This window comes from Penaeus vannamei, chromosome 7 (assembly GCF_042767895.1).
Source record: "Penaeus vannamei isolate JL-2024 chromosome 7, ASM4276789v1, whole genome shotgun sequence".
Classification (NCBI taxonomy): domain Eukaryota; kingdom Metazoa; phylum Arthropoda; class Malacostraca; order Decapoda; family Penaeidae; genus Penaeus; species Penaeus vannamei.
Window position 1 is genome coordinate 14,364,975 of NC_091555.1, and position 12,941 is coordinate 14,377,915.

The window sequence follows — 12,941 nt, forward strand, 5'->3', positions numbered from 1 at the left end:
GGTTTTATCCATCAGATCCGATGTAGATTGTGATTACCACTGGTCCCTTTGGGGTTAACTAAGCAACTTGATCCTTCATGCCAGTTACTGTATGTGCTGATATGACCGTTAATGAAGTTGGCAGACCTCAGTAAGCATGAGACCTATTTATCATTACATTAACAAGATTTCGAATATTTTTGATAATGATGAAAATGACATACTGTGATCACCTATGACTTATATAGGTGCAATTCTAATTTCAGCAACCTGCATGAGACATTTATCATGAGGTAAGAATAGTCTACATGAATAAGGTTTTGAACATTTTTGATAAGGATAAAAATGACATGCTGTAATCACCCATGAATTATACATGTGCAATTCTAATTTCAGCAACTTGCATCTTTCCTCGTCAACAGTGAATTAACAAACTTGTAGTCATACCTGTGGTCTCCACTACAACTACACTTTACATCAACTTGGAAATATCTTGATGTACAGAAGTCATTAATCACAATAAAGTATGGTTAAGTGCGTGCGCGTGCACACACACACACACACACACACACACACACACACACACACACACACACACACACACACACACACACACACACACACACACACACACACACACACACACACACACACACACACACACACACACACACACACACACACACACACACACACACAGAGAGAGAGAGAGAGAGAGAGAGAGAGAGAGAGAGAGAGAGAGAGAGAGAGAGAGAGAGAGAGAGAGAGAGAGAGAGAGAGAGAGAGAGAGAGAGAGAGAGAGAGAGAGAGAGAAAACCTAAATTTATCTAGCTTTCTACATTTTTGGCTGCAACATGATTTATTTAGGTAATGCTATAAGAGGCTACCTTTGAGAGGTTATTTCTCCTCAGGGATTGCAGCCAGTGATTGTTTAGCCTTAAAATGATAGGATGTCATCCATCTTTGTCTAGGTTAAGTAGTATTACCTGACAGAGCATTTCTCAACCGCAGGCCTCAGCCACTACAGAGGAAACTTTTGTGTCCACGTTGAGCACTGGGCACTACCATGTATTGGTACCTCAATGGTTTTCTTGCAGCTGCCCTACCTATGTGACCAACTCATTTCATCAGTCATGGCTGTTGTGATAAGGCTATATCAAATGGTCAGATGTGCCTGGCTGTAGCTAAAACTACCAGTACGTCGTTGAATGTGCCATCCCTTAACTACAGGCACAGGCATCCCATAACTCAGTATGGAAAAACAGAAAACAAAAAAACAATAAAAAAAAAATCAAAGAACAAATAAGTAAGTATATTTAGTAAAGAGTCATTCACTCCTTTTACTGATTTCTAAAGATCCAGCCATTCTGCAGCATGAATAGGTAGGCTATTTTACAGTTTCACATCATTCCCCAACAAATTTATAACACATTATCTTAAGCACAGGGAAAACAGAGATTGCAGTTTCTTAAGATATACAAAGCCAGTGCCAGGAAGATCACAGACACAGCATGCCAAGGAAAAGACCTGGGCATGTTTTGTTCCTTATGGTTTGTCGAGGCCCAAATCGGGCATGACACAAAAGAGAGAGAGAGAGAGAGAGAGAGAGAGAGAGAGAGAGAGAGAGAGAGAGAGAGAGAGAGAGAGAGAGAGAGAGAGAGAGAGAGAGAGAGAGAGAGAGAGAGAGAGAGAGAGAGAGAGAGAGAGAGAGAGAGAGAGAGAGAGAGAGAGAGAGAGAGAGAGAGAGAGAGAGAGAGAGAGAGAGAGAGAGAGAGAGATCTTAATTTCCAAAGGGGATAAAGTCAATTTCTAACAACTTCAGAATTTATTAGAAGCAAGTACTTGACAAAAATACCAAATACACGAGGGAAAAACCTTTGGTTAATGTAACCTGATTTAGTTACATGCTTTAATAAATTACATGTATTCACAAACTGTAACATCAAATGCCTGAACCTGGGGAAAACAGACATGGCAAATTAGATAACCCTTTTAATGAAATAAATATATTTTTTAACTTAAATAGTCTTTAAATAAATTACTATTTAGAGGCACTTTCTGGTGAGCAAATAGGTGATAGGAGGCAGAGGAAAGCCGAAGTAATGAGTGAGGAAGGTGACATCTGAGCTGAAATGAAACAGAACTACAAAATGTTTGCTAGATGCCTTGTTTATCATTTTTGTCAATATTCACTGGACTACAGTGACTAATATCACCACAGAATCCATGGTGGCTGATTTAATTTATGGAACGGTACCGATGTAAGGTTAACAGGAATGTTGATTACAGCTGCTTCCATGTGCATATCACGTAAAGTCTTCGTTATCATGAATCTGGAGAGAAATTGAAATGTAAATTCACCAGTATGTTAAAAAATAATTATAAGCAGTACAAAAGAACATTATATAACCAGACGTATTTTGAAAAAGAAAAAATACAAAGCCGTAAGTCTACTTAAAAGGCAATGGATATCTGTAATACATACAGATAATCACTACTCACCCACTTCTACCAAGCAAGAATGCTGCTGGAATTGCAGGTTCCCTGTTGGTGTTGTCATCCACCATCTCAATATATAGTTCATCATTATCAGCATTGTTGTCCATAACAATGACTGCAATAGCCCCTGACTGCTCTGCCTTTACAGCCTTGCTGACAAAGGAACAATCTCTGCAGGAAACGAAGTAAGTCTGAGGTACAGAATCATTTTCTTCTTACCTTACAGGACTAAAACTTTATAAAAGTAAAGAGAGAAAGAAGAAATCTCCAAAGAACAGAAGAGTCTCTCTCTCTCTCTATATATAAATATATGATTGTGTTCAAGTGTTTATTTAGAGAATAAGTCCTCTTTCCTATATATATGGAAATTTTGTTTTCAATAAGTTATTTTTGTATACATTTCTGCTTTAGCAATGAAAAACAAAGAAAAAATATACAATTCCACATGCCTAAAGTAATGAAGATATAAATAAAAAAATCAATCTAATACCATAAAGAAACTAGATTAAAATCTAAATTCATCAGTAAATCTAACCAAGAGCAATACTAAATAAATTTCATGATAAAGATTATGGCTATGATTTGGTACTGATTTTGTTTACCCATCACTTTAAAGTAGTCTGACTCTTGTTTATCCATCCATAAAGAGTGCCAAGATTAATGCTTCCTTGCTTAGGAAAAAAAACAAAATAAATAATAATAATAATAATAATAATAACAAAGAAAGAAGATTGTAATAATATAATCCTAAAGAAGATTGTACTATTGTAATCCTAAAGAAAAACTCACCCTCTCGATACCAGTGCAACTGCCCCTTGCAGATCCATTGCATTATAGGGTAACGAACAGCATTCTAGTGGATCTGCTAACACAAGTCTTACGCTCTTAAGTACATGACTCTGTTTTGGAAAAAACAGTCATGTAAGATAACAGATAATGCAATAAGTTTAGATATATACAAAGAAAAAAAATATATATATAATGTTTCACACTCCTTAACACTCACTCTCCAATGCAAACAAACATATGTACACATATAAATGCATGCATATATATATAAACAAACAGACACAAAAAAAGCACCCATTCAAAACATTTGCCTTAATTCATATCTTATCAAATCAACTTACAAAAGACACCCCAAAGTCCTTCGCTTGCCTCAGCCGATATGTGTAGCTTAGTTCTTCAGGATAGATGATTTCAAAAAATATATCATCTTCTATAAAGTCATAAATAGTAGCTTCATTCCATATTGCATTTGAAACTGAAAGAAAGCATGAAGAAATTTTATTTTTGATGATTCGGTAATATAAATCATATAAATTCCTTTTACCTGACAGTCATTTACTTGTAAGTCATATTCATAAGTTTCTGAACTGTATCATTATGGGTACATAAAATATTGCTATATTTAACACATGCATACATACATGCATACATACATACAAATATATAAACATATACTTATATGTGTTATAAGGGGGAAGGGGGTCATGTGTGTGCATGTATACATACAAGATATACCTAAATATATAAGAGTAGCTGTTACAGGAAGGGTAGATAACCAACATAGCAAGACAACGGACAAGTAATAAACTAAACAAAGGGCATAAGTATCTTTTAACAAAAAACAATTCTCATCAAAATATTGCAGTACTTCTGTGATATCATCAAAGATTCTTCCACTTTTACTGAAACTCAATTTTGATGTGTGCCCAGGAAACTTTAGAGGTGGACATTGTCAAAAGTATTCATCATAACAATAGTTTTTTTGCTCTGGCCATTACCTTTCTAGTGGGAGGAAGGAAAGTGATATAAAATAAGGTATACAAATGTTACAGCACTGGTTGGTCATACAAAGAAAACTTTTTAAAATTTTGAAACTTGTAGACCAACTTATTCAAATAAGAGAAATGTGGCAAACTGCAGAGATAATTGAGAATTATCAATGAACATTACTACAAGGTTGACAATTTTGGTTCCTTAGGAAGGAAAGTTATTCTGATGGATAACGTGATAAGAAAATGCAGAGGATGACAGGCATACCAAAACAGAAAATGATATTAGAAACCCCTAAATGGATCATATTCACCAAATATTTCTTGTCACATATTTCCCAGTCAACGGTGATCATACTTAGAATTCCTGTCCTACAAAAGTCATAAAAAAAAAGAAGCTGGATGCAAATGTTTCTGTGTCTGTTATCTATATACACAGTATCATTATCAGGATTCTTTCATCTTTCTGGTCCTATATTGTCTAAGATAGTATGTCTGTGCACATTTGGGAGCTTTTAAACTTTTTTTTTCATCACTGGAATTTGTTGTCATTTGAATTTGATTTGCTTACTGCATTAATTGTAACTGAGATACAGCAGATTTCTACAGGTTTTCCATTAAACCAGAATTGTTTTTTTTTCTTTTATGGTCAAATAAGCAAAAGACAATCACCAGGTGTTTCTACCTCCATGATTCACTAATAAAAAGAGAAGGAAATAAAATTTGGAGAAAAGTTTGGCCTGTCTACAAGTTTGTTAACTTTTTTGCTGTGCATGTGAGGTGATTTAGCTGAATTAATTGTGCACTAGAGCACTACAGATGTGGATGCACATATAATTTGGCTTGTGACTAGTTTGCATTGCAAATTATTTGTGAATGTATGCATGTGATATTTTGAGTGATGCAAGACCAAACCTTTAAATCAAATTACTTTCATTGCAATGTTATTTTGTTCTAGGGCCAAAAATACTCATTTAGTAGTCTTTGCACATTTACATAGATAACAGATAACAGACAACAAATAACAACTTTAACCCACTTGCACCGGGTGTCTCACATGTGAGAAGCCCAGAAAAAAAAGAAAAAAAAAAAAATCCCTGGCGTCTCACCAGTGCGATGCTAGATCGTAGCTCATGCTCTGATTTTGTCGCCTGTGGTGGGCGTTGGGCAGGCCAGTTCCCGGACTGGCCCACGCACCGATTTTGAAGCCACCCGAAAACTATTATTTTCGACTTCAAAATGTACCAGCGCTAGTGGGTTAAATTTTATTCATTAAAAGCTATCTTGACATGAATACTTACCCTGGGCCCAATTGAACAACTAGTTATTGAAACTTAATAATTCAAAGGAAATGTGCATGATATTGCCTTAGAGTATGACTGTGTAGCCTAGAGAGATAACCACAAGATGCACTGAGGAATCAGTAGCATAAAAAATAGTAGACATACTAAGGACAAAACAACTTATGGACTTATGTGACAACTAACATGCAAGACAGAATGGCAATTAACAACCAAGGAAAATTTAGCCTGTGTCACATTAAGGAAAACTCCCCACAGCCATACTTTTCGAACAAAATAAATTAATCAAGCCAATGCTGCCGAGTAAATGTTGTGTTCAATTTACTTTTGTTCTGTAAAGTGTCTCAGCACATATATGGCTTTGCCAGTGCTTAGCCACAAAGGAGTCAATTAGTTGACCTTATAAGCTCACTTGATTTCACCTTTCCTTGAGTTTACAGGAAAAGCCATTATTTTTACTAAAGCTATCAATATTGATACTGTTATTTTTATTATAAACATCATAACTAAAATTTGTGGAGCTATCTATATGTAAAAACAATTACTAAATTAAACACACAGTGGGCATGGCATGTACGCACATGCCATCCCCGGCGGCATGTGGCTAAATTTAAAAATTTAGCATGCATGTGAGCTTTGATAGATGCACTATGCATGTACCTGGAGAGTCCAAGTCTTATTTAGAAAATATGTAAATGAAATCAAGAATGTGCATGCAGGTAAGAAGACAGTGCACTTGAGATCTTGCATTCAGTTGGCAAAGTTAGCAAATTGGCCTGTCTACACAAGGAGTAATTTCAACCTGTGAGCACAGGTAGAGATGACACCTGTAGCAAAGAAACAACAGGCAAACCATAGGCCACTGAAGTAAAATCCACCTGTTGAGGGCAAAAGCATACCTGCCTGTGTAAGACTGTTCTAGTAATAACAAACCACCACCTTCCTTTTGATATAATGATAAGCTTGTACCCACATTGGTGCTGATCTTGTGGACATGGTCTTTAGGAGTTAATAAACCAGAACATGTCTACCACAACTGAAGGGTGGTGAAGATACATGTGTACACATCTACACATGTGAACACACCTGCATACACACAGAGATGCATACACATGTATACCCAACACACACCAATGAAAACTAAACTACTCCCCTATTATAAATGCACATTTCACCTGGATGCTTGACTTTCTAAACCAATTCAAATAAATATAACCTAAATGCGATCCCGGTGAAGCCAGGCGTAATGCCTTGCCACAGCAGATTATATTTCATCCAGCTGTATTCCCTCCTGATCACGTTTCATTGTATAACGCCAAAGGAAGGCAGAATCCATCGTATATGTAATATGAGCATAGCCAATGACAAACCCATTATACATAATAAAAGATAAATGAATAAGAAAAGGATCCAAATTCCTGGCGAACATTTCAAAAATCCAAAAAATCACAGTACTTCTTAAATTACACAGAACCTACACATCTCCTGCCGGACGCACTCATAAGGACAGAATCCCACGGCTAAAAACAGGCTTATTATAACGTTCTTCCACATATCCGTGGCTCTCAAAGGGTAGAAAAGGTCTTATCACATGACGCTGATAGGGTAGAACACGTCACACTTCGGCTGCTCGAGACAGACGTTTTCTTGGCGATGTAAACAAACACTTGTGCGCTTCGCGGCCTTCGCTTGTTATTCGCGTGTGTTCGAAACGATTGTTGTCCAAATTAGTAATTAATGTGGAAATGGTGTATGTGGCCCTTTCTGATAATGTTCATTCCGGATATCATTGATACATTTTATACACACTAACATGCGCATAATTTCTCTCTCTCTCTCTCTCTCTCTCTCTCTCTCTCTCTCTCCCTCTCTCTCTCTCTCTCTCTCTCTCTCTCTCTCTCTCTCTCTCTCTCTCTCTCTCTCTCTCTCTCTCTCTCTCTCTCTCTCTCTCTCTCTCTCTCTCTCTCTCTCTCTCTCTCTCTCTCTCTCTCTCTCTCTCTCTCTCTCTCTCTCTCTCTCTCCCTCTCTCTCTCTTTCTCCTCTCTCTGTCTCTCCTCTCTTTGTCCCTCCTCTCTCTGTCCCTCCTCTCTCTGCCCCCCCCTCTCTCTGTCTCCCCTCTCACTCTCTCTCCCCTCTCTCTCTCTCTCCCCTCTCTCTCTCTCTCTCCCCTCTCTCCTCCTGTCTCTCTCTCTTCCCCTCTCTCTCTATCCCCCCTCTCTCTCTCACCCCCCCTCTCTCTCACTCACTCTCCCCCTCTCTCTCCCTCCACCTCCCCTCCCTCTCTCTCTCACACACACATTTATATATATATATATATATATATATATATATATATATATATATATATATATATGTGTGTGTGTGTGTGTGTGTGTGTGTGTATGTATGTATACATATATATGTATGTATGTATACAACCCCTGTGGATAGGGGGTCATGAAACGAATATTTCCAATGTATATCACTGCGTTTCGTAAAAGACGACCATGTGCATGGCCTTGAGTCCCAAGCAACATTAAGGCCGTTGCAGTTGCGTCAGAGAGAGATCGAGGACGGCAGAAAACCCGCTGGAGAGATGACCTCGACAAGTTTCGAAAGCACTGGTACCTGAAGGTTGGAGGCAGTGGAAAAGTCTGGAGAAGGTCCATGTTCATCAGCGGATTTTAAATGGCTGAAAGAAAAGAGTAGAATAGTTTAGAATATATGTACACACACACACACACACACACACACACACACACACACACACACACACACACACACATATATATATATATATATATATATATATATATATATATATATATATATATATATATATGTGTGTGTGTGTGTGTGTGTGTGTGTGTGTGTGTGTGTATGTGTGTGTGTGTGTGTGTGTGTGTGTGTGTGTGTATGTGTGTGTGTGTGTGTGTGTTTGATAATAGAAAAAATAAACAAAAATAAAAAACAGTCACAACATCCAACAGGAATATAAACACTCTGTACACACATATATATGTGTGTGTGTGTGTGTGTGTAAGTGTGTATGTGTGTGTGTGTTTGATAATAAAAATAAACAATAATAGAAAACAGTCATAACATCCAACAGGAATATAAACACTCTTCCAGCACCAAAATTACTTACAGAGCCTAGAAATAAAATGCACTCCACTTTAACACACATTTCTGCAATCCCTCTCCTTTCGATACCTCGCAGAACACTCCTTCGCACTCAAGGTAACACACAAACGCCTCACAAGCAACTTACAGCATTAACGCTATTATCCGTATGAAATAAATTTGTGCCTCTGTACTCTGTATTTCCTAAACATTATTATTATTTTCAATGAAAATACTATCTTGTATTATTGTTGGTGTTTATAAAGTACTGCAACCGTGCCGAAAGCCTCGCCCAAGGATATAAAGAGGAAAACGTCGAAACACGTTCGAAAAGGCTAAAGGCGCTGTCACACTAGCACTTTTTCCGTCAATTTTTTGACAATTTTCTGAAATTTTGTCAATTTTTGAGCGAATTGTCGACTTCCCAGTCAGACGATAATGATCGTTTCCGTCTGAAAACATTTCCGTCAACTTTTCCAGCCAAGCAAAGTCTAATCTAGAGTTATATTCGAGAATGTTTGTATTTATGTTAAATAAAATTGTCAAAAATTGACGGAAAAAGTGCTAGTGACAGCACCATAAGAAGGCTACTACACCCGCCCTCCACCCTGCCCCTGCCCCATGCCCCGCCTTCAATCCTGCCCCTGCCCCTGCTCCTGCCCCTACTCCTGCCCCTACCCCATGCCCCGCCCCACATCAACGAGCCGTTGCACCCCAAATTGTGGTCCAAGGTTGCAAACCACAAGTGCCATGGCCACGAGAGGATCGCATTCCTTGCTCCTGTTTTGCAACTATAGACCACAATTATGGTATCGCGGAGGGCTCGTTGCTACGCCCATGGGGGTGTGGGCGCCTCTGATGAATGCCTTCGGGTACTTCGGAGCCAGGAAGCTTCAGAAAGTGTCAGGGTAGCCCACACCCTGACTAACTTTGATTATGTATAGATATCTGTATATAATACTTACAATGTATTGTTTTATTAGGATTTAAGAAGATTTTTAACTCTATTTTAAATACATTTTTTTAACTTTATATTAATATTATATAATTAATTTAATAATTTGACATGTAATACATATTTATATTTGACATTAAGTATATATATACATACATATATATATATATATGACATTAAAAAATATTTGACATTGACAAAACAAACAAGTAAAAAATAGAAAAAATGACATAAAAAACAGTTTTTTAACATTATCTAAAAAAAAAAAAAAAAATCTTATTTGAGTTACAAAGAAAATAATCTATTTCTAATTCTAGAATAGCATTTATTTCATTATTGTATATAATGTATTATATCTTTAATTTAACCTATTTTATATGTGTATGGAAGTGTATATATGAAAGTGTATGTATGATGTGCGTGCTGTAGGTCCCCCCACCCCCCCTCCGTTACGTTGGTACTGTAGTGGACTGAAACACCATGCAATAATCAAAAGTTTAAGTATCGTTTCTCCCTCAGCAGCCAGAAATGACATGAAAAACACGAGAAATGTCCCACAGAAAGAAAAAAAACTCTATGGAAGTTGCACGCCCGATTTCAATAAGATCTCGCTAACGAACGAACGAAACGGAGTAAAGGAGGGGAATAAGAGTGGGGGAGAAGGAGAGAATAGTTACAAAAGGAAATAAGTAAATTTCAATATATATATATATGTATATATATATATATATATATATATATATATATATATATATATATATATATATATATAGTATATTGATGGGCGGACGAAGCTGCAGATATCAGAGGCCACCGTAGAGCAAACACCGTCTCCTTTCAAGAGAGAGAGAGGGGGGGGGGGATAAGAGATTGCAACCGGGAGTCATAAACATGCCGATATTTTCATTATTATATTAATAGATGTCTATCTCCGTAAGAGTGTAAGAGGTTGATAATTCTTTTATTGAAACCCGTCACTCTTTTCGCCACAGAGCACCAACTTTAGAAACACAGATAAGAACTCGAAAACGAATAAAACACGTAATTATAGTAAAGTTATGGCTGCAAAAGTTTTCTCTTAACTATGACTTTTTCTAATCTAAATTATTTTTATCCTCAAATAGTTTCTTTTCTTTATATGGTCGGCAAATAAAAAGAATGCATCTCCAGAAAGCAGCCGTAAGAAATCTCCTTATTAAAAGAATCGAATAAAAAATCTTAAATGCGTAACATTCACCTGTGCTCCTTGGAACACAGGTGTAGAATTAGGTGGTTCCCTCCTTTTCGAGTAGTAGTTGCTGCAGGCTGGGGCAGGAGACACCCTAGACTGGGCGGTCCTCCTCTTTTGTGTTGTAATTGGTTGTAATCGTTGAGTGGGTGATACTACAGCACGTGATACGTATTGTGGTCGTGAGACTTGTTTTTATTCGTGGCAAAGTGTTCCTCTCGATCAATGTACATTCGAGCAAATTGAACAAAGGCTGGTGCTCTCTTTTGCCTATTTAGGTGATTGAGCGGAACTCCTATTTTGAGTGCTTTTGTAACTTTTGTCTTCTTCGAACTTTGAACTAGCGACTAGTCCCCGTTCCCTTCAGTGCTGAGTACTATTTAATTTTACTTGTGTGTCTAGTGTTTCTTCCTTTTAATGCTCACTTTATAATAAAAGAACTTGGCTTGTCCGTGATTTTCCTTTAACCTCTTGAAAGGTTAAAGAAAAGATCAGATCGCTTGCTTGGAAGGAAAAAGTAAAGATTAAGATGCCTGCTGATGTACCTGGAAGGGAATATTCATATCAGAAAATATCCTTCTCTGAAATCCTATTCGCGTGGTGAAATTCCCGCGCTCGTCCTCCTCGCTCCGCTCACCTTCCCTGTCTCGCTGGTTCATACATCCTCTACCACACACACCACAACATCCGTACCCAATCTCTCCCTCTTTTCCACAATTCTCTCACACACTGACCTCTTCCAAGTCACACCTCGTTCCCGTACGTATTAAACGGGTGGTGGCAGTGAGCGCTTCTATTGTACATTTCTGTTGGGGTTGCTGTGGGAAAGAGGGAAGGGGGGGAGGTGTCGGATGAATATATATCACAGAAGTTGACCTCGCAATTAGGCAATTACATCTAAATGCGAGGTCAGATTTTGTGATAACCTATCTGGCACCCAGGGTACCTACTGTATCAGGATAGGCCTGATACAGTGTGCGTGAATGGCTTTGTGCGTGTGTGTGTGTTGTATGTAAACCCAACTAGAGTCAAGAATACTCTATGGAGTCCCAAGTCTGCATAAAGGGTGAGCGCATACTTGAAATAATTATAAAAACAATGTATATAAACAAAAGATCATCCAATACACATATGTGTGTATATACGAAATGTGTGTATATAAATATATATATATATATATATATATATATATATATATATATATATATATATATATATATATATATGTCTGTGTGTGTGTGTGTGTATACATACACATATCATAACCGCGTATTTGATGACCTTTTGTTTATGTACATTGTTTTATATTATTTTCAGTGCTTTACCCTAACCATTATCTGTAAAAGACTCATATGAGGTACGCTTACCGTCATTTGGGCGGCGAGTGGCGGGGGGGGGGCTTGTCATATTCAAAACATTTTGCTGATGGATAAATCTGACGAAATAGTATCAAAGCATAATAAAGAAATACATATATGTTCTATAAAAATGGCATATAAGTTTTCTTGATTTTCATTTCTTTAAATTTTTACTTGTGATTCGAAACAGTATTAAAGAATGGAATAACATTTTTCTTAATTTTTATTTTATTTATTTATTTATTTTTATTTTTACTTGTAATTCATACTTTTCCCAGAATTTGGGATTCTATAGAAAAAAATAGATTGGTCTCGTGTTATGTGAAATTTTATGAGTTTTCTGAAAATAACCTGATCTTTATATCTATTCGTAACGTCACAACTGCCGATTTTCTAAGGTAATATGAAAAATCCCATTTTTTCTAGGGGAGACTCAGACATCCTGAAACTCTCTGAAAATGCATATAACTCAAATTCGGCAAACCAGACGGTCCCCTGATGATCCATTAATAATCAATTAAGCTTAAATATTCACAAATCCAGAAAAAAAATTAAGGAAGCTTTTGCTTATGTGTGTGTGTGTGTGTGTGAGTGTGTGTTGTGTGTATGTGTGTGCGTGTGTGTGTGTGTGTGTGTGTGTGCGTGTGTGTGTGTGTGTGTGTTTGAGTGTGTGTGTGTGTGTGTGTGTGTGTTTGTGACAGAGTATATATATATATATATATATATATATATATATATATA

General features: G+C 37.0%; 1 protein-coding gene across 2 annotated transcripts; it reads right to left on the reverse strand.

Annotated features, from left to right (window-relative positions):
• Positions 1 to 1,785: 1,785 nt before the first annotated feature.
• Positions 1,786 to 7,217, reverse strand: LOC113823354 (PRADC1-like protein). 2 transcript variants are annotated; one of them, XM_027375982.2, is made up of 5 exons: positions 7,036 to 7,216; positions 3,609 to 3,742; positions 3,268 to 3,377; positions 2,482 to 2,649; positions 1,786 to 2,312 (listed from the first exon to the last, which is right to left on the reverse strand). In XM_027375982.2, exons 1-5 carry the CDS (start codon positions 7,109 to 7,111, stop codon positions 2,192 to 2,194), a joined length of 609 nt encoding a protein of 202 aa, XP_027231783.1. In that variant the 5' UTR covers positions 7,112 to 7,216; the 3' UTR covers positions 1,786 to 2,191. The 2 variants fall into 2 exon arrangements, with proteins under 2 accessions (XP_027231783.1, XP_027231784.1); XM_027375983.2 differs by lacking the exon at positions 3,609 to 3,742 and having other exon boundaries at positions 7,036 to 7,217.
• Positions 7,218 to 12,941: the final 5,724 nt, after the last annotated feature.

Bases quoted from the DNA above. Each gene is read 5' to 3' on its own strand.
- LOC113823354 (XM_027375982.2), bottom strand. From the start codon at position 7,111: ATGTGGAAGAACGTTATAATAAGCCTGTTTTTAGCCGTGGGATTCTGT. The intron at 2,650-3,267 runs GTGAGTTTTTCT...CGTTTCCTGCAG, and splicing joins GTTGCACTGGTATCGAGAGG to AGATTGTTCCTTTGTCAGCA. The intron at 2,313-2,481 runs GTGAGTAGTGAT...ATTTCTCTCCAG, and splicing joins TTCTTGCTTGGTAGAAGTGG to ATTCATGATAACGAAGACTT.